Genomic DNA, 20,763 nt, shown 5'->3' with positions numbered 1-20,763 from the left:
TGTGTGAATTTAACTGTCAGATTCGGTCTACAACAATTTAGTTCGAACATATTTCAATCTCGATTTCATACACATCAAGTTATTAATCATTTATCAACTGGAAGTAACAAGCCTTTTCTAACAGATCACAGCCCTTCGCAGACCTTTAGACCAATAATTTAATTAGTCGACGTGTTTGCACCAGGTTTTTTTATTAAATTTTTTATTAAATTTTATTTATTTTGATATGTAGGCCAAAGAAGCATGATTATATATATATATATATATATATATATATATATATATATATATATATATATATATATATATATATATATATCACATTATATATCCTCATTATTCAGTATGGTGAAAGGCCGATGATTCTGCACAGAAACAGACTGATTAGAGCATGCCAATTATATGCTAAAGGCTTCACCTATTGAACAATTCATTGCATTTTGCAAAGTACATATATGCTTGTGAGACAAAATTGGATTTGAACTTACCATTCTGTAAAACAATTCGATTCAAATATGGATAACAAGCCTCTCCATATGGCAAAAAAGTGTGACGTTCAAGCCCCTGCCACTACATGTCATGTCAACCCGTAACACCAATAGAAACGCTTGTTTTAGAGACGTCAAAACCTGATTGGGGGGTTGTCTCTCGCCGTAGAGAAAAGTTTTGAAAGTCCGTCCCATGAAAAGTGGACTGAAATGTAAGGCTGTTCTCCGTGCCACCAGGAAACAGAAGGAGAAATTTCCCCTATCGTAACTATTGCTTTCGCACGAAGCATATCTTTCACTCGATTGGACACCGGAGAATAGCGAAACTGGACTCGACCTTAGCCAGGCGTCCTAATTCCGAGATTTGTGTAATTACGGGAGGACTCAGCGCAATGGGTAAGTAGGATGGCTCAGCATGGGTTCTGATATTTAAAAACTAAATTTAGAGTACGGATTGCTCAGATCATCTTTGTATCCATTTTCTGCAGTCAAATCTTAATTGAGATGTATCCATAAATGTAAGAATAGTCACACTTCAGTCGTGAATACACGCTAGTCACTGTGGCGTAACTCAACCTAGAATATTTTCTCAAGAATCACGATCACATTAAATAGATTTTATAATTATGTGATGCTATACAATGCGTAATGTAGCAACCTTCATCAGTTCGGTAGGTGTTGGCTATTGTAAAATTCAGCCCCCTTTCCAATGCCATCACTTTGATGCGCGCGGTGAATAACTGACGTGGTTCTATGAAAAATCTTGAAATACACCATATGCATCAAATATAGTATAGGCAATTGATGGACAACAGTGAATGGTTTCAACAAAATCAGGCCCTGTATATTTTCCTTCTCTTCAGACGTTATCATACTTTTCTTTTCTGTATGTGTCCGCTCCTCCAGAGCCAGCCTTCGGGGAGGTGAACCAGCTAGGCGGTGTTTTTGTCAACGGAAGACCGCTACCCAACGCTATCCGGCTGAGGATCGTAGAGCTTGCCCAGCTGGGTATCAGGCCTTGTGATATCAGCAGACAACTCCGAGTATCCCATGGCTGCGTTAGCAAGATCCTGGCCCGGTATAACGAGACCGGCTCCATCCTTCCCGGAGCCATTGGAGGCAGCAAGCCGAGGGTCACCACACCAACTGTCGTCAAGCACATTCGGACTTATAAGCAAAGAGATCCGGGCATTTTTGCCTGGGAGATTCGGGACAGACTCTTGGCAGATGGGGTGTGTGATAAATTCAACCTCCCGTCGGTGAGCTCCATCAGTCGGATTCTCCGTAACAAAATAGGGAACTTATCTCAGCAAAGTCAGTATGAGTCGAGTAAACAATCGGCTCATCCTCAACCACAACCGACTTTATCATACAATCATATCTATTCCTATCCGACTCCCATCGCAGCCACTGGGACGAAAGTACCAACACCCCCAGGAATGCCAACCCTACCAGGACACATGGCAATGCACAGGATATGGCCCTCATCTCATTCTGTCACAGATATACTGGGCATTCGGTCTATAACGGAACAACAGAGTAAGCATTATTTATCTGTTTATCTGTAATCTATGACAGAAAAGGCCTCGATTCACATATTAACTGCAAGAGGTAACCAACAAAGTGGTGGCAGTGTATATGTGTGTATGGGTGTGTTTGTGTTTGTAAAGAGAGGTGGTAGTGGTGGCAAAAGGTGACATTCTATCTACCTTTGTCCCATATGACTGCTTATTATTAGGCTATATGACAATGTCTTGAATGTGTTAGGCTATTCGAAATACGAAAGCCTTGACATAGACTAAAGAAATATGGCGCACACGTCAAATGGAAACTATAATTAGGATTTGTCGAAAAACACATCTGTCTAAGAACAGCTCCTGAAAAAGAGTATTTGTGTCGCCGTGTGTTGCCCTTTTGGAACTCAAGCGCTATAGCGCATGTACTGTGGTTCGGTTTGTTGCGTTAAAACATATGGTTCGGGGCTCGCAGTGATAATTAAGGAGCGGATGTGGGATATTAGTTGGATAACGAAGGGTCGGCTCGGCGGAGAGGAGATGAACTGAAATCAAAATGAGGTGTTCAAAGCCTTACTTTCAAGCCAGACATATTCAGCTATGCTTCCCTCAGAAGTGGACTAGGTTTCACACGATTGTGACTCGAGACAGCCATGTTTGAAGGACAGCGAAAACAGAGACGTTATACCCATTATTTTTTTTCTCTCAACCCTCTCGTGAATCATGTAGCCGTGATCTGAGAAAAGGATAAAAAATCTATGGCCGACAGTGTAAAACGTCGAGAAGGCCTACACAATAGATGCAATGTAGATTATGTATAAGCTCACACTGATTATCAACGTTTATTGGAACTGGCCTTCTCTCTGTGCTATATTTGTTTGTGTTTTGTCTCTACGTACTCATTCAACGACTGTATGGGCCAATTGCTTGCATTTGCAGCCTGATTTCGCCATGCACTAACATGCTTGTTTCTATGGACAGGAAGGCCGCAGTCATTTCCATGTTTCAACTTAACTCAATCTAAACAACATCGGTTTACCCTCTTTTTTTAAAGCCACGGGGAGATTCGCACAGAATACGAAATCTTAGCGGGGAACATGTTCTGAGAGGGTCTTTATAAACAATTTATGCATTTCTAAATTATTAACAGATGTCTGCAGCAGGTTTTGAAAGCCGAAATAAAGTACAATGTAGGCTACACGCGATGGCGCGAGGCCTTACAATGCTGCAATTATTTCACCATCTCTCTCCTTTTTTAAAAGAAATAAACGAGTCTATATAGAAATGGCGATTGAATCGGACAATTCAACATAAGTGTGATAGACAGGATAACAACAACAGGCAATTACATAATTAACCCAGTGTGTTCCTTAAACTGATCGAAGTAATTTAATGCTAGGATAGCCTAAGGTGGTCGACTCTTTGAAATCTCTCTTACTCTCTCTTTCTCACTCTCTCTCTCTCATTCACACACACACCCTCTCTCTTTCCCTCTTTCTCTCTCTCTCTCACACACACATTCCCTCTCTCTCTTTCTATCTCTCTCTCTCTCTCTCTCACACACACACACACACACACACTCACACACACACACACACACACACACACACACACACACACACACACATTGTATGACACGCTCGTGCACTGGAGCATTTCATTGAGCAATGCGTCTAAACACATGACTGAGCTATTTGTCCAAATGTAAGGTAGAGATGTTGCATTACAGTCTTCAGTATATATCACAACCCATACATTGCACATCAAAATGTGCAATTTACACCGCGATTATTTCGAAGCGTTTCAGTCAGAATAGATTTCGGAAGGGTGAAAACATCATACACGCAGAGGGCCTCTCAAGTTACAACACTGGTGGGCTTGCTTTTTCAATTTCAATCTTAGGGACCGTGTATAATATAATATCCATCACGCACAAAAGGGAAACGGTTAGAGTAAATCTAATTTGTCTCCCACAGGAAGAAGCCGGGTAAATGTTCTTAGTCATTACAGGAAAGAATCGTCTTACTGCATTCCAGTGTCTAGCGCAGCGTGGCTTTTTGATCAGCATCGCCAAACACACACATCTCTCTTATACACACACGCGCGTAGGCCTATACGCACACGGACGGCTTCTCCCGTGAGCGTTCTTCCAGGCAGAGCAACGCAGAATACTTTTTGTGTCTTGTTTAGATTTTGGTCAAGCGATTTTGATGTGGTTTTGTTTTGACTGAAAAAAAAAGACTGTGACTAAGTGAATCACTGACGTCGAATATTTCCGCACTCTCTATTACCAAAAAAGACAAATTATGTTTAAGAATGTGTCAGTCTGCTCTCTGATATCTTTTTTCGGTAGCATATATTCCACAGCCTAATAGGCCTATACAATACATCAAACATAACTGACCTGAATCGAACACAACTATCTAAATGATTCAGAATAGCCAAGGAGGCCTAGGTCTGCTGAAGTAGTGGTCTCTTCTGCTATGGTAGTTCTGCACAACTCTTGTCCTCCTTTCTGACTTTCCTCTCTCCCTGTCTCTGTTTTGCTCCCAGTAAGTGACTGTCCTTCGTTTCCCAGCGCCAAACTAGAAGAATGGAGCGCTATAAACAGGACTAATTTTCCGCCAGCGACCTCTCCACTAGTCAATGGTGTGGATAAAGCTCACTTAGAGCCTGAAGCAAAATACACACAGGTAAAATGTAAGAGATCACCTCATCATCTTAACTTAGTTGACCCCTCCCCTCTCTTTTTGCAAGTTAGTTTTGTATAGTCAACGGACACGTCTGGTGGTGGTTTGACCTGTCAATAAGCCCATGAAGAATTAAGTGGTGACTTTGACTCCAATAGATTTTTTCGAACGGTGTCTTAAGGAACTGCGGATGCACGATTGGTCACGCTGTCTATTTGTAGCATGTCATCATCCTTGTCTGTTCTTGTGTGTGTGTGTGTGCGTGTGTGAGTGTGAGTGAGTGAGTGAGTGCACGCACGCGTTTCATCGTGCATACGCGAAAGCTGTGCTTAGCCTTTTGGCTAGCCTGTAGCACAGAAGTCAGGCCTTAGAATTGTCCTTTGCTCGCTCCTTACATTTTCAATATTATAAAAGAGTAAGCCTACAAAGGTGAACCCTCATGTTGTACAAAATACCGAGTATTTGGTTCGGAGCCCATATTTTCTTTATTTTGTTCAAGACCATAATTGTGACGCAAAACGTTTTAAGACGGCCCACTAATTTAAATTTTATGCCACACAATTAAGAGATTATGATAGGCCATACATTTTATTATTTGCACGTGAGTAACAAGCCTGATTACTCAAACGAGACACTGCAGAAAACACTTTAGAAAAAATAAAATAAAATATAAATAATAATAAAATGAAACTGAAAATATAGTTGCTGGAACTACCTTGGGGAATAAATGTTGGAAGAAAGACTTAAGTATAGCAACTGTAGAATCCAGTAGCCCAAAGCTGCTGTGAATCATACAACCACTGAAAATTGAATTTTATTTAAGATGAGCTGTTTTTGTATATATATATATATATATATATATATATATATATATATATATATATATATATATATACGTATATATATATTTCAGTCTCATGCACCACTTTGGCTAAAAGCAGTGATCATAACATATGATCAGGTTACTTTCGGTGTTATAGCCTAATGCTGTTCGACATTTTAATAGGCAGAATATGCATTCATACTCGAAAGAGAACTCTTCGGTTCATGGTTAGGCTGACAATGTATTCATTATGTTGTTTACAATTGTATGTTTGTATTCATAATTGAGCATATGCAGTAGTTCAGTATACACTATATAGCAAAATAGTCAGAATTGATCATTGTTGCCTGTTTATGTCAGAAATTAAAAGAACACGTCACCTATGCTGTCTTAAAAATAGACTCAGGCAATTTATCGTTGTTGACTTTATGTGTAAAATAAAAAAGTGAAAACGCTGAATGATTTTGTCCTTGCTCGAAATGTTATGCCATAATTATTTTCATCTCAAATTCTTGACGAGAAAAGCTTGGCACGTTTCATTCACTTGGGAAAATCCTAGTTAAATTTAATGTGGGTCCTACAGGACCACGCTTTACCTGACTATGGAAAATTCTGCATGAATTTCAACGCCCTTGACTACAGATACTTAGTTCAGATAATAGATTATCAACAAGAAAGTAAGTGTAATAGTAAACGTATTCGTTTCATTTGGGGTTGTCAGCTTGTACAGATGATGAGCAGAGTGCGTGTGGTTTGTTATGAAAGGAGTGTTTGCATTTGTTTCGTTGTCTTTCTTAAATAGTGTGACACATGCACTCAGATAATTACAGACACGAGTCATTGTAATGCAAGTTCAGGGTTAGAGGGGTAGCCTAAAGGTGATTCGATGATGAGCATATGACAGGCGCGTTCTAATAAGTGCAGGGTGTTTACTTCCATCACGTCGGTCGACAGACGGATGGAGAACCTCTAGGAATCGCGTTACTTTACATTCGGAAGAGCTACTCTCTCTGATCAACCATATGATCCCGTTGGCAGTTTTTCAGCCGAAGCAGAGTTTTAGCACAACATAATCCTTCCTAATAGTGGGTTTGATGCAAGTCAAAGTGAAGCTTTGCCAGTATTAAGGACGGGCATGAACCAGCAAAATGGTTCCTAAAATCAATCATGATTATTTCTAATGATTTAGATTGAAATACGTTTTGCCTCTTGAGGCCTGGGTGCAATGTGTCGGGTAATGTTGTGGCATACTAACTCATGTCCTATAGTTTAAAAGTAGAAGTGCAAGCTTCAGGCCTATAGGCTATCTCTTGTCCTCTGAGTATAACTGAAATGATGGCTTATCGTACATATAGTTTGGAGAGGGATGTTCAACGTAGTCTTATAAATGTAGGCTATTGTCATAATTTCAATTTAGGCCCAATCCGTAGAATCGACGGTGTTTAAATGTGGAAACCCATGTCACACTTGTTGCTGAATTTAGCCACATTGACCTAACTACCGTTAAGCAAACGTCAAGAATATCAGCAGTAGGCCTTTATCAAGAATTTGAACCCGTTAAATGCACTACCACAGAGCTATGGGATTAGTCACCCCTTTTTCAGTGCGCAGCTGTGAGTGACAGTTCTTTTCTGAAGAGGGCAGGTAGAAACCTATGTTCCATTACCGCTAAATGAGTCATGGCAAAACCATTAGAGCGAAGACGCTTCTTTGGATGGGCTATCCGTAACCCGCAGGTGTACCGCAATTGTTCACTTTTGTTTTGCATGCATTGCGGGATAATTGTGTTCATTTATTTAATGTAGACTGCAACAAGATGGCGAGCACTTTAAAATATAGACTCATAACTTCAAATAATAGAATACACAATAGGGTTAATTCCGAGCATCGCATCAACACATTCCAACAATGTTGCAGTGACTTGACTCGCAATGGTTTGTAAAGGTGAATTTAGTTGTATTTGTCAAGTTGACTGGATCCCGTTTAGCGCTCGCTTATCTGAAAGAAACTTTTTTTGAACTGCTACTTCCTGTGCCAGTTATCTTTGCATGAAGTCTGAGCTAGCGTTACTGATTGTTCGGGCAAGCTGGAAACGGCGCCTTGCTAATAATTTAAAGCAAACGTGATTTAAGGACGAGCACAGTTTTCCTATCATTTCAGTTATTTAATTAATTTAAATATTTTTATATAAAAAGGCAAAATGTCCTATCACACACGAGTCAAATAATTTCTGATTCACTGTTCTTAAATGTGAATAAATAAAAGTGTTCTAACGGATAGAAATTACATTTTAGATTTTATATCTGGAACGTATGCATGATCAAATATGATCATTATTAAATTAATAGAAAGGTAGATAAATGTTCTATTTTGATGACATGTTTTTGTTGTAAAATAGGAAACAAACAAGAGGCTGTATCTAAAAATTCCATTTAAGTTAAATGTAGCTAATTTAAAGTCCATTCCATGGGTGTGTCCAATTTGGCATTTTAGGAGCCGAATCTCACCAAGTTTCCAAAGCATCTGGCAGCTGTTTGATCAACACCCCACTGCCCCCATACACTATTATTCATATTTAAAACTGAGTGGCATTTGGATGAAGGCTCAGGTCGGGCAGCTGAGATAGCACGGTGCTGAAAGTGCACCATAGGAGCAAAAAAGATTTCATCTGTGGAAGCCATTTTCGGTAGTCAGAGACCACCCAGATGGACATATTTTCTCTCTGTGCAGGCAAATTCCTCCAAGTTAAAGAACTGTCTTTCTGCCAGGAGGTTACTGGGATTCCATCTGTTTTCTTTTCTCACTTTTCTCACATCTCTATGATATGTTCTTCCTTTTTGATGACTCATGTCACTTGCTTTTTGTGCCTCCTTGTCTCTTTTCTTTGGTGCCCCAATGGCCAGCTGTTTTTTCCTCATCTCATATCTCTCTCAAAATTCTCTTCTCTGCCAACGTCAAAAGTTTTTATCAGACTGATAAGTGTTTCTCTGTCATATGAAATGGAGAAGTATAACTCAAATAGATACATTTACTTTTGTTTTTGCCACTTACAGTCCAGGGGGGTTGACCATATCATAAATATCTCTATCCACCTTCCCCTCTCCTCTGTGACCCTCACCCCCCCACTTCCTTCTTTCTTCCTTTGTCTAGACGCCGAGTGGCTTGCACACAGCGAGCAGCTATGCCACAGTGCCCAGCATCCCTCCCTACCCCCCAACCACCCCAGTGTCACCTTACACGGGGTACAGCGCCACCACGTCGGCCTATGTGACCGGCCCCACATGGCTGCCGCCCAATGGCAGTGCTCCCTCTCTCCACAGCTGTGACGCTGCCGCCACTGCCACTACCCCCCTGGCCATCAAGAGCGTGACGGCTGGCCGCAACGCCATCCATCACCACCACCACCATCACCACCACCTGCACCCTCTCACCACTGCCTCCGCGCACTGACGGAGAAAACAAGGGCATCAGTGTGAGATGAGAGAGAGAGAGAGAGGGAGCGACTGAAGGGTAAGGACGTGGAGCTGAAGTAGAGAAGCTGTAAGATCTCCTCCTCACGGATGACCAGAGAGGGCCCATTCTGTGGTGGACATTTTGTGAATCTATTTATGAAAGAGACGCTTGGGTGGAGAGTGGTCCTTCACTGGCCTGACGTCCAGGTCAGTGGGAGCCCATCGAAAAAAGAGTCAGGCCTGGGTGCCCCTGAACGACATGTCACCTTTCAAGGAAGGGGGGGCATGTGGCGCTTTGTGGTGTTTTTAAGTGACAATGGACAGCCTTGTGGTCTGCATGAAAGATGCCAGTCTTCTTTTCTAATCTTGGTTTTTGTGCTCTTGTCTGCAAATGGTTTTATCTGGAAATTAGTGGAAGTACGTAAACGACAGGTTGTGTGTGTGTATATACATCAATGGTTATGTTTGCGTTTAAAAAGCGTTTCAGGGTTGTACTAAACAGTTGCTTTTATTTCAGTTGTTTTGTTGTTTGTATTTTTGATTCATGGCTTTTGCTTGTTACATTTTTATTTTGTAAAAAAATTGCAGAAAACAGCCATTTATTTTACACCTAAAATGAAGAATTTGGAAAGTGCTTCTGTCAGAAGTTTATGCTCCTTCTTATTTATTAGACTGTATGGTACGTCGAACCCAGTGCAATGATCAGCAGGAGACTTGCTGGCCCAGCGTCACTCTGGGGGATCGCTGAAACGTTACAGCCACCAGCGTTGGTTCACCTTTGTGTTAAGCTTCAGCGTGGACAGTAAAGCTGCAGTTTGGATGTTGCACAGTTAAACTGAATGTATCTGATTAAAAAGGATGTGTGACAGAAAAAAGGGAATGTGTTGTGTGTAACCCGTTGCACTGTCAGTGAGTAATGTCCTAATTCTGTTGACACAGGCCATTGCATATACTTATGAATGAGGCAAAGAAATTCTGGGAAATAGAAAACTGGTAAATTAGAATCTAATCAGTAATTGTATGTAGGTTAATCATATACAGGAAATATAAGTCTGTTCACAATTTTGCATTTGACTGGAGAAATAGGCAAGATTATACACCAGAGCAGTATTAATATTACGAATCACGTTCACTACTTCAGTACATTTGCATTTAATATTTTGTATTCTATATATTCATATTGCAATTAACACCAACAAATATGAAAACTTAAAAGTAAGAAAATAGAATATCTGTATGGCTATGATTGATAAAAAAAAAAAAACTCAAATCAGGAAGGATAGCTTTTTAAGGTATAATAAGCCACCTTGGTGTCTGTCTTAGTGTCACCTTCAAATTAATTTTTGATAAACACACCTGCAATTCCCACCAGCAGTACAGGCTATGCACTATTTAATTATGTGGTAAATAAGCCTTCATAGCAAAGCCTCACTAACAATAAAGACACCATTTAGCATGTTATCCAGCTTTATCAGGAGCGACTAGGCTGCTGATGTTGTTAGTAAGGTTTTTGCATGCTTTCAGGCAGACGGCTTGATGTCCCAGACCCAAACTCCATAATCCCTCTATAGAACATCTCACACTGCCATGAGGCATGCATTAGATTTGCCTGGTGTGGTCAGGAAGTTCATCTCGGCAGCAGGCTTTGTGGACACAAGGGCAGAATATTCATGAGGGCCTGTATCTACACTCAGGCAAAGTGGACCACAGTGGCAAATACACATCTGCATGCCCGTGCTTTCCATGCCCAAATGAGTCACCCTACACCAAAATACAAGAGCAATTCTCTATGAAATAACACAAGAAACTTATTCAAGCTTCCATTGCCTGACTTGAAAGGAAGAGTTAAGTAAATACACACACAGCAGAAGAGCGTGTTTGTAATTTATCTTGTGTGAGGGTGTAAGTATGCCCCTCGTGGAGCTTAGTAAACAAGGCTCCTGATTTGACTTAGAATCCCTCCTCCCCCCCCCACCCACCCCCCACCCCCACCTTGCTTGCCCCCTCCCTCCTCCCCCACCACTGGCTCTGGCGGTCACGGACCGTTGCCCTGGGCTGATGGCACCTCAGCTGACTGGTCATGAACCGCGGAGGGTGCGCAGACGTGTCGGGGCATTGTGCTCACCCACAGCATGCTACTTTTCCACAGTTTTTAGGCAAGTGTGCCCCGTGTATGTGTATGTGTGCATGTGTGTGCGTGTGTGTGTGTGTGTGTGTGTGTGTGTGTGTGTGTGTGTGTGTGTGTGTGTGGGGGGGGGGGGGGGGGTTGGTGGGTGTCAGGAGGCGATTGGGTACTTCCCAGGAGAGTCTTTCAGGGGGCTTTCAGTGATACTGACCCAGAACCTTGCACCTGTGAGGCAGGAATGTCGACCCACTGCCATGAGCGATAGAAGACCTGATAACAATCAGTGTGTGTGTGTGTGTGTGTGTGTGTGTGTGTGTGTGTGTGTGTTTTTCTCTGAAATATTAACCTTTTGTTTTAATTTTTGTTTTGAATCTTGTGTACTCTTAGAGAAATTAAAATACGTGTTTATTCGAAAAAATGGTTAGCCCTACCATTGTGGTGGAAATATGAATTATACTGAATTTAAATGTGATATTTAAGGTGTAATACCAAATATTTTTGTATAAAAGTAGCAACTCCTATTCTTATCTGTCATCTTAAACTGATGATATAAAAATCATTATGTGGCAGACTATTTTAAGCCAACAATTTAAGTTTTGTGTATAGGGATCATTAAGTATAATAATATATTTTAGTTTTTTAAGTCCTGGATTATGCATGAACATTTTACATATTTATAAAAAAAAGGGTAAGGTTCCATATTTAAAACATGGTCATGAACAAGAATGTAAAACATCTGGTATTGTAGTTATTGTTCTTATAAAGAGAATTTTTAGCATTGTGGCCTATTCAAAGGCTTGGCCGTTCAGACAGCAAACCACTTCAGCCCAAAAAACAACAGACAAAAAGAACAGGACACGTACATGGTTAGCCCAGGAGTGTGTTGAGTTCAGTGTCATACGTCAGGGTCTGTTGAAAGAGGCGCGATGGCAAAAGGGGCTGGGTTTACCCGCATAATGTGTATCGACTTGTTGGGGCTGTCTGTTGTCACGCGTAGGCTGTCTTTAACGTTTTGTCATACGATACTCTCCTACCTGGGCTAGTGTGGTGTGTGTGTGTGTGGGTGGGGAAGGTATGGGTTAGGTTCCACAATGTTTGATTGTGTGGGTGTTGGAGATAAATTCTTTTTATTTGTATACTTTACTATTATCGTCTACATTTGACTAAGCTCATGCACTGACTGGGCTCTGTTAAATTTGCGTCAACCGCTGGTGTACTCTGAACTCAACTCACGGAACAGCAGCCTCTGTTTTGTCAGCACAATAGAGGCCCTGATTCTAACGACTGAGTAACCTCTAGTCTGATCCCAAATGGTATGTACTGCTCGTTGACATAAGCCCACTTAGGGTGGATTTTTTTTTTTGATGAAGACTGTGAGTATTCTTGCATCATCTTCAAGAACATCTTTATAATACCATCGTTTTTTGAACCCCATGAGGTGGCATTCGTTTCACCGCAGCACATTCAACTCATCGGAACGCTTTCTGATGATCCGCAACACAAAACGGGGGGGACCCCCGAGTTACCACACCCCTTTAATCTCACAGCCACTCTCTAACAACCAGGAAGGGGAAACGCACGACATGTGTTTGGAATTAATGACGGCGGAAAAGTCGAGCAGGATCTCGAGTCGCTGTGCAATCAGCTGTGGGACAGGAGCAGAGTGGCTCCAAGACTAAGCAGAGCAAGTAGCAATGCAGGAGGGCTGCAGCCACACCGGCCTGACCAGGGCGCGCAAAAAAAAAAAAAACAGGCAGCCTGGGTGACTAGAACCAGACTGTTTACTTCTGCGTGGGAGAGAGAGAGAGAGAGAGAGAGAGAGAGAGAGAGAGAGAGAGAGAGAGAGAGAGAGAGAGAGAGAGAGAGAGAGAGAGAGAGAGAGACTTAACTTCACGCAGGTGAGTTGAGGTTTGGTGTGAGAGCTGGAGCTTTCTCTGGGGAGAGGCGCACATCTGGCACGTCTGCTCAGTTCTGTCAGCCTACAGAAATGTAAAGTCCATGCTCAGTACTTCAAATGGGCTCGGAACTACTCTGTACATTTTCTCGCATGGCACTGAAATTCAGCTGTTTTTTAAAACAGGGAGACTGGAGAGAAAAAAAATCTATGTTAGTGTGTGAGGCCCATTATGCTTTAATCTGTACTCAGGCTATGCTCAAATGCTGGCGTTCTTAAGATGCACGTTGAGTGTTCCGCCCAAGTGCATAGATTGCAAGATCATAGAGAGCTTACACCTGATGACAGGTCAAAAACAGCTGTTCACACTTTACATGGGACTACAGGAAGGAGGCCGTGCAACCACAGCATTGAGCCTAATGTCCTTAAACTGAAACTCAATCCATGGCCTCGTCCTAGATGCCTCAACAAGCACCTAGGGCAAGATAAACTCCCCATGCTACCATGCCTAACCCTGAACATAGAGGACAAATGCAGACAATGTTCCATTAAAAGACCTGCATGACAGACAGACAGACACACACACACACACACACACACACACACACACACACACACACACACAACTGTTCCTTAACCGAGTTGACAGGCTAGGCTAAGCGTTCAGATTTGCGTCACTCGACAGCTCTGTGTGGGAGAAGCGGGTGCATCAGAGGCCGGCCTGTCTGAGTGCTGTTCGCCAACAACTCGCTGACACATTATAAATGAGCCAGCTCCACACCTGACTGGAGACAAGACAGCAGAGCTGATAAATGATAGGAGAGTGAGGAAGACCTAGTGCATTAGTGTGTGTGTGTGTGTGTGTGTGTGTGTGTGTGTGTGTGTCTGTGTGTGTGTGTATGTGTGTATCTGAGTGAAAAGAGAGTGAAATACCATGAGACATGCATTTGTGTGTGTGTGTGTCTTTGAGAGGTGTATGAGCGTGAATGTAAGTGTGGACCGTCTTTCTCATTTCTCATGAAAAAAGTACAAGTTATTTGAGCTGACTGCGTGAATAAATAACATGTGAATGAGAACAAGGGAGAAAGTGAAAGAATGAGGAGAGAGAGCCAGAAAAAAATGATTTTGTGTGTGTGTGTGTCAGTGAGTGAATGAAAGAAAGAAAGAAAGAAATAAAGAAAGAAAGAAATAAAGAAAGAGAGTGAGTGAGTGAGTGAGTGAGTGAGTGAGTGAGAGAGAGAGAGAGAAAGGAGGGGGAGAGAGAGAAACAAAATGTGTGGGGTACTTTCCATTCCTGGCTGCCGTATTTGCATTTCTCTGTTTTGTTATTTTAGCTTGATTTCTGCACTGTCTGTGGGCCTGCCACTGTTGCTGTGGAGACAGGGAGATTGGCAGCTGGCTCTAGGCTAATGCGGGCTCGATGGCTGACAGGTATGCTGACAGCGCTAGCCCTGAGAACAAAAGAGAGAGGGAGAGAGAGAGAGACAGAGAAATGGAGAACCACTACGAATACACTGATCATTGGTACAATTATTCAGATATGTGATCAAACACACACACACACACACACACACACAATACAAGGGTGAAGTGCCAGTGTTAAAATTAACTTTACTGCCAAGTCAGCATGGCCAATGTCACACATCCGTTTGGCAAGTATTCACCTTTTTTATTCCTGTCTGCGATGAAGTTGATCAATTTTCAATTGATCAAACCTCATCTTACACTTTATCAAATCATTTCAAAAAAGCATTACTTAGTAATTAAGTAACAACAATTCCCTTATCAATTGTTGATTTGTGTCCTTTACAGAATGCTCCAACTGCATAGAAACTCACAAAGACCACCAACTCTCCAGACAAAATATATCTTCAGTTTTTCAGTCTCCATGTTTCTTTCCTTTAACGTCTCTGTTAGCCCCTTCAAAAGGAGGAAATGCGAGCCATAAAAATATCATTAAATACTGAATGAAAGAAATGACTTAACAACACACAATCCCTTGATTGGATTTATAGGTCAAACCCGAAAACTGGTACACAAATTTATAACACAGATTGGAAAACCTCAGTAACCTTAAAAAAACTGGGCTGCATTCCCAGACGTGCATTAAGTTCAGATCTGGATTAAATTTAGTCTTCAGTGGACAAAATCTCCAATCAAAAGCAATTCAGCGAGTGACTTGTCTCTGAAAAACAGGTTTGCAAAATTGAGAGTTAAAGATTTCACTTTAGCAGGAGAATGAAGCGGCAGTTATGCCTCATCCATGGCAGGGGCCAGTACAGGCAGTTTGTCTATGGACGCTGTAGACAAATGGCTGTATTACTGTATGTCTTTTCTGTTTAGTCTGCTAGATAGATGGTATAGCCTATGCTGCTGTGATTTACATGCAGGAAAACATGCAAGAAAAAAAAATAATTGCAAGAAAAATGTAGCATTTAAAAAAATACATTTACATATTTCTGGTAGCAAAATACTGAAGGTGTGGTCCTTGTGATTAATGTTTCTGATGACCATTTGGGATTTAGAGGTCAGTAAGCCAATCTTTGGCAGAGGTCCTCAGGATTACCCACAATCAGATCCAATACGAGGTTTATAGGTCATGATGACCCATTCAGGCTCCCTGTTGACTCTGATGAGGGGTTACACCACGCTCAGGGCCTGGGATGGCGATGAGACCCACAGAACCCTGATGGACCACGGTGTGAAGGCCCAGCGATCACCAGTGTTTCTGCAGCCAGCCAGAGACGTACTCATACACCAGCAGCATGACGGCACCTCCTGCAGACAGAAACCATCAGAGGATGAGGGGAGGAGAGATACATAGGAAGCATATTGTGAAGACTTCCTCCGGGAACCATGGGCCAGTTGCACAAAACACCTTAAGTTAAGGTTTCCTTCAATTAAAATTGGTTGCCCAAAACATCCTAAAAGGAACACGCCACCCAATTTCAGTAGTAATATATGTTCTTACCTTAACTTTCACGAGTGGAGTCATACCTCTCCCGTGTCGGTACGTGCACTCAAACGCTCTCCTAGTTCTCCTGTTTATTCGCTTGGAAAATCGCCACGTTTCATGTTGTTTGACCGTAGACATTTTAATCAACTACTCGTGTAACTGTATTTAAGTCAGGAAAACGTGGATGTTTTTGATTACTTCTACGTCTGGCTACGTCCGAGCCCGCTAGCATAGCAACATGCTAACACACGTAACAAACGTGCAGCAGAGCGTTTGAGTTCACGTACAGACACGGGAGAGGTACGACTCAACTTGTGAAAGTTAAGGTAAGAACATATATTACTACTGACATTGGGTGGCGTGTTCCTTTAAGGTGTCCTAAGGTTTTCTCATTATCTTGTAAGAAATTCCTTAAACCGTTGCAAAAACGACCTTAGCAGCCAAAATAAGGAGGACAACCTAAGGAAGTCTACCTCTGACTCTACCTTAACCATTTTATTAGCTGAATTAATGCTGCAAATAAACAACTTCGCTAATGAAACGCATAACTTCTCTAATAAAACGTATTAACAATAAAACCTCGCTAATATGCTTACTCTTCTATCAAATAGGCCTATCAGCGCTATTGTGTGGTTTACATATATATCCCCTGCAGCCCTCCAGTGCCCATCCTACCTGGTCCAAGCCTCATAATCTTGGGCACCAATCCTTTGTACAGTGCCAGGTAACTAGGAAAAGGAAAAAGGAAACAATGTGATGCATGTTCAGAATATTGACACTTTCCAACCATTACCTCAAAGGGCTCTTACAAGTACCTCAAGTATCTAATGTCCTATATATGAGCCTGGCAAGGAGTCCATGACACCCATTTCCAATTTTCCAAAAACCCAGGAACCAATCACAATCGCTTATCTGGCATTTATATGGTTACAGATAGAGCAGTGCATTCAACACAACCAATGGCTGCGCTGATGGCAACAGGGTTAAACAGATATGGACATGTATTTTCTTGGGAATTGAGTAAACAACTGCATTTAAAACCTTTGTTTACAAGAAAGATTTGATTGCTTCTGAAACGATTTGGTAAGAGTATAATGCACCAGTTTAAGATTAATTTCACTACTGGTTATACGCCCCTGGCAGTCGAAAGTCAATGAAGTCTTTCCAGATCCACTCTCAATCTCAACTGAGATTTGAGAAGCGGCCTGGTGTTAACGAATATATTAAACAAGCATCGCAATTATAATGCATGATAAATAATCTTAAGCAAATAAAGTTACAGCACTCAGCAACTCAGGAACTCGGCAGTCAAAAAATTACTTGAATTAGGGTCGGGCAGTCGGGTGATTTTAATCGGATGATTATTGTGATCTACCTTGAAGACATCCCTGTCTGCTTTTCTGGTGAATCGTGGAGATCGTGACAAGATGTTATTAATGTATCCAAACCAAACAAAAGACGTTGATGTCGTGTCTCCATGCTATGTTGACAAACCAACAGAATGATTGCCTACTAGGAGGCTGTGTTGACTGAATAAACAATATCATGTTTTTTTCATGGTCCTCTTTCATGCATGACATATTTTTAAAACAATTCAACATAAGGTAGCAACATCGTGGGCGTGGAACTATTCCCAAACAATAGAAGCAGTGTGGCAAAGTTATCTGGTAACCTTACCAGGCACTTCTGGTGGTAAAACGCCTAATCTATTCAAGCATCTAGAAAGGATATGTAAAAAAGATGCCTAGAGTGTTTCAAATGGGTTGGCGTTTATTTTTCTTAGAAGGTTTGTGTGTGTGATAGTGTCAGAATTAGATATGTGCACATTTTTTTTCTATGTTTTTCTACTATCTTGAGGAATGACAAATGTTCAATGACAAAACAACAAAACAGTATCTTGAATGTAATGTCTTATTTTAAATGGTGCAGATAAACAAATCTATTGGCTTGTTCAAGTCAGGATATTCCTGACAACACTGGGAAGAAAGAACACAGTTTAGATAATGGGATGTCATTGTGTGTTAAAAAGACTGTGATATGATTTGTTGGGGGAATATTACCCACCCTAACTGGAATGTACTGGAACTGGAACTGAAACTAATAAACTGGAACTGGAGTCTGCCACCTCAATCAAACTTAACATATTTGAATGAAAATGAAATGCCCAAATTTATTTCAATTTCCTAAAAAGACACACATTTTTACAAAGTGAGAATTTTTATGGCACATCCCACCACATCCCTTTGGCATGCAGTTTGGGGTTCCTCAAAATACCAAGTTAAAGTGAAGCACTTGCTCCCCTTACTATTGTTCTCCTCTTTATTTATACACACATATTTGAAAGCCTGTGTCTGATTAGCTACCTTTTAGTACCCCGTCCCATGCCTCCCTCTCTCTCTCTCTCTCTCTCTCTCTCTCCTCTCTCTTTCTCTCTCTCTCTCTCTCCTTGCTCAGGTAGTCACATTAGTCGTGTGTTGTTGTTGGGGAGTGTACCTGCTGTAATGTGTAGCAGCTGAAGGCAGGGAGCCTGAGAGGGGGTCTGAGCGGTGGCGGTGGCGGTGGCAGTGGCTGGCTTGTGGCTGGCTCCGGCGGCGGCGGCGGCGAGAGAGCTGGCCGCTGTGGTTAATAAGGGCCCCGCTCTGCTTCCTCCTGCCCCCGCTGTCTGATGAGCCTGACCCGCCGAGCGCCGCGCGCCTCGTTAGGGCCCGCTTAACGACCTCTCCCACAGGGGCCTCTAATTAGCGGCGACTGGCTCGCGTTAGCCAGCGCTGGACAGGATGGGGCAGAGGGGGCAGCACCTTTCAGCAATCACCCACCACCACCCACCCGAACCCCCCCCCCTCCCCCCCCCACCCAAACACCCCAACCCCCCCCCCCCCCCCCCCCCCCCCACACCCCACCCCACTCCACCCCACCCCACTCCCAGCACCGCAATGAAAAAAAGAAAGTTTTCAAAAAAAGAGGGGGAACATAAATAGCATTGAAGAGGGCAGCACCCTTAAGGCGCCAGAGTGGCCTAATAAGAAACGGTGCACGGGTCCCAACTTGAAGGGACAGGCTGGGGACTGACTGACGAACCGCCTGACTGGCTGGCTGGGGTCCTTAGGGGGACACAGGGCCTGCAGATTCCCTGCGTGACTATCCCACACCTGCCTCTGTTTTCTCTGGTTTGGCTCCAGGATTTCTGCGAAGTGGTGTGCAGTGGACCCAGCGGATGTCAACGATTCACAGAAAACAGAAGGGCCTGTGCTTTATGAAGGGTGACCAAAACAAGCACAAAAAAAAAAAAAAACTGGACCTCACATGTCCTGAGGTCCAGTATGTCTGTGTGTGTGTCTGTTGTAATGGCCATGCGGTAGCACACTCTCACCCCTCTTCATGGTACACCAGGGCCATGCTCTGGAAGCAGCTGCGATACTTGATCGATCTCCCCGGGCACAGGTTGCGGGCCCTGGATGCGACTCTTAGCCACGTCAAAGGGAATGTTGACACAGGATGAAATCGTGCCGGACGTCAGGCCAATGGCAAACTTCCTCAGGAACTCCAACCTGGGGTCCTGGAAGACAGAGAAAAGACAGAAGAGAGGGATTACATAGGTAGGTGAATTTCTGAATGTTGCATTAATAAGACGATACATGAATAATGAATGCCTGAATGTTGCATTAATAAGACGATACATGAATAATGAATGCATGACAGTTGACTCTTGGACAATATTTACCATGCCATGTCATCTGGTTGTATAGCCATTCAAACTTTTTCAACTGACAAACAATAATGAATTACTAAAGACGAGGGAAGAAACATTGTGTGTGTGTGTGTGTGTGTGTGTGTGAATGAGGGAGAGAGGAAACAAAAAGAGACATGAAGAGAGAGAGAGATGAAGGATATATACAGGGAAAAAATGCAGTGAAGAGGCGACATGTGTGAGGGAATGAGAGAGAGAGAGAGAGAGAGAGAGAGAGAGAGAGAGAGAGAGAGAGAGAGAGAGAGAGAGAGAGAGAGAGAGAGAGAGAGAGAGAGAGAGAGAGCAGTAGGCTGTGCATATGATTGCAAAGCTGGCATGAAAGCTCTAATCATTTAATGGTGGTAGGGGAGCGGGATCAGAGCTTCCTGACTGTGCGGTGGCTTCTCTGATTGGCTGCGCCCAGATCACATGTCCAGCAGGGGGCACGGGAGTGGCTGGGGAGGCATATGGGGACAATTTGGGTAATTGGGCAGTGACTCGGCACAGGGGTATTACTGTAGCCAGAGAAGCCACAGCTCGGCACAGCTCTGACAGCTAATTGGCCAGGATATTTTTACAAATGACAGGACCCGAGTCAGGCCCGGCCTTTCTCAAAGTGCTGGACACCCGGCGCGGTGGACTAAATCAACAGCTAATTCTACGCTTTGGAGGAGTGTGTGTTTGAGTGAGTGACTGTAAGTGTGTGTGTGCATGTATGCATGTGAGTGTGTCTGTGTGTGTGCATGTGTGTGTGTGTGCGTGCGTGCGAGTGAGCAAGCAGAACACGCCACCGCGTCAAATCCAACACACACCAATCAGTTCTTTTCCGACTTGTTGTTAACCATACATCAAATTATGAAATCTTTACCCAACACCCCTCCTCCTTTAAAATAACAGCTAATTAATCTCCCTCTCTCCCTCTCACTGCCTTCCTCCCAGAAGTAATAGATGGAGCCATAAGCCTCCCTGTGCACCGCTAACATATTGGCTGCTTAATTTCACCGGTTGTGTATATGGCCAGCAAAGACCTGTGGAAGAAATGAATCATCAATCTAACTGGATCAAGCTATCTGACTGCGCAGGAGCGATTACTC

General features: G+C 42.7%; 2 protein-coding genes across 2 annotated transcripts in view; one reads left to right on the top strand and one right to left on the bottom strand.

Moving 5' to 3' along the window:
* The first annotated feature begins 682 nt into the window (after nucleotides 1-682).
* On the top strand, nucleotides 683-9,858 carry pax9 (paired box 9). The gene is made up of 4 exons (XM_076300689.1): nucleotides 683-884; nucleotides 1,395-2,027; nucleotides 4,556-4,695; nucleotides 8,666-9,858. The coding sequence occupies exons 1-4, from the start codon at nucleotides 881-883 to the stop codon at nucleotides 8,963-8,965; spliced, it is 1,077 nt and encodes a 358-aa protein (XP_076156804.1). The 5' UTR covers nucleotides 683-880; the 3' UTR covers nucleotides 8,966-9,858.
* A 4,714-nt stretch (nucleotides 9,859-14,572) lies between these two features.
* The window catches only part of slc25a21 (solute carrier family 25 member 21), an 87,472-nt gene continuing 81,281 nt past the window's right edge, over nucleotides 14,573-20,763 (bottom strand). The window contains 4 exon segments of the mRNA XM_076300688.1: nucleotides 14,573-15,764; nucleotides 16,618-16,670; nucleotides 19,313-19,368; nucleotides 19,370-19,498. Coding sequence (XP_076156803.1) covers nucleotides 15,703-15,764; nucleotides 16,618-16,670; nucleotides 19,313-19,368; nucleotides 19,370-19,498 — 300 coding nt within the window. The 3' untranslated portion in view covers nucleotides 14,573-15,702.

Source organism: Alosa pseudoharengus, unplaced genomic scaffold (assembly GCF_046254945.1).
Source record: "Alosa pseudoharengus isolate Yale_2024_CS ecotype anadromous, Long Island Sound unplaced genomic scaffold, YU_APseudo_1.1 YU_APseudo_1.1_scf_22, whole genome shotgun sequence".
NCBI lineage: Eukaryota > Metazoa > Chordata > Actinopteri > Clupeiformes > Clupeidae > Alosa > Alosa pseudoharengus.
This window is presented reverse-complemented; position numbering and strand designations above follow the sequence as displayed.

Coding starts and splice junctions, on each gene's coding strand:
- pax9 (XM_076300689.1), top strand. Junction 2,028..4,555: donor GTCTATAACGGAACAACAGA/GTAAGCATTATT, acceptor TTTTGCTCCCAG/TAAGTGACTGTCCTTCGTTT. Junction 4,696..8,665: donor CTGAAGCAAAATACACACAG/GTAAAATGTAAG, acceptor TCCTTTGTCTAG/ACGCCGAGTGGCTTGCACAC.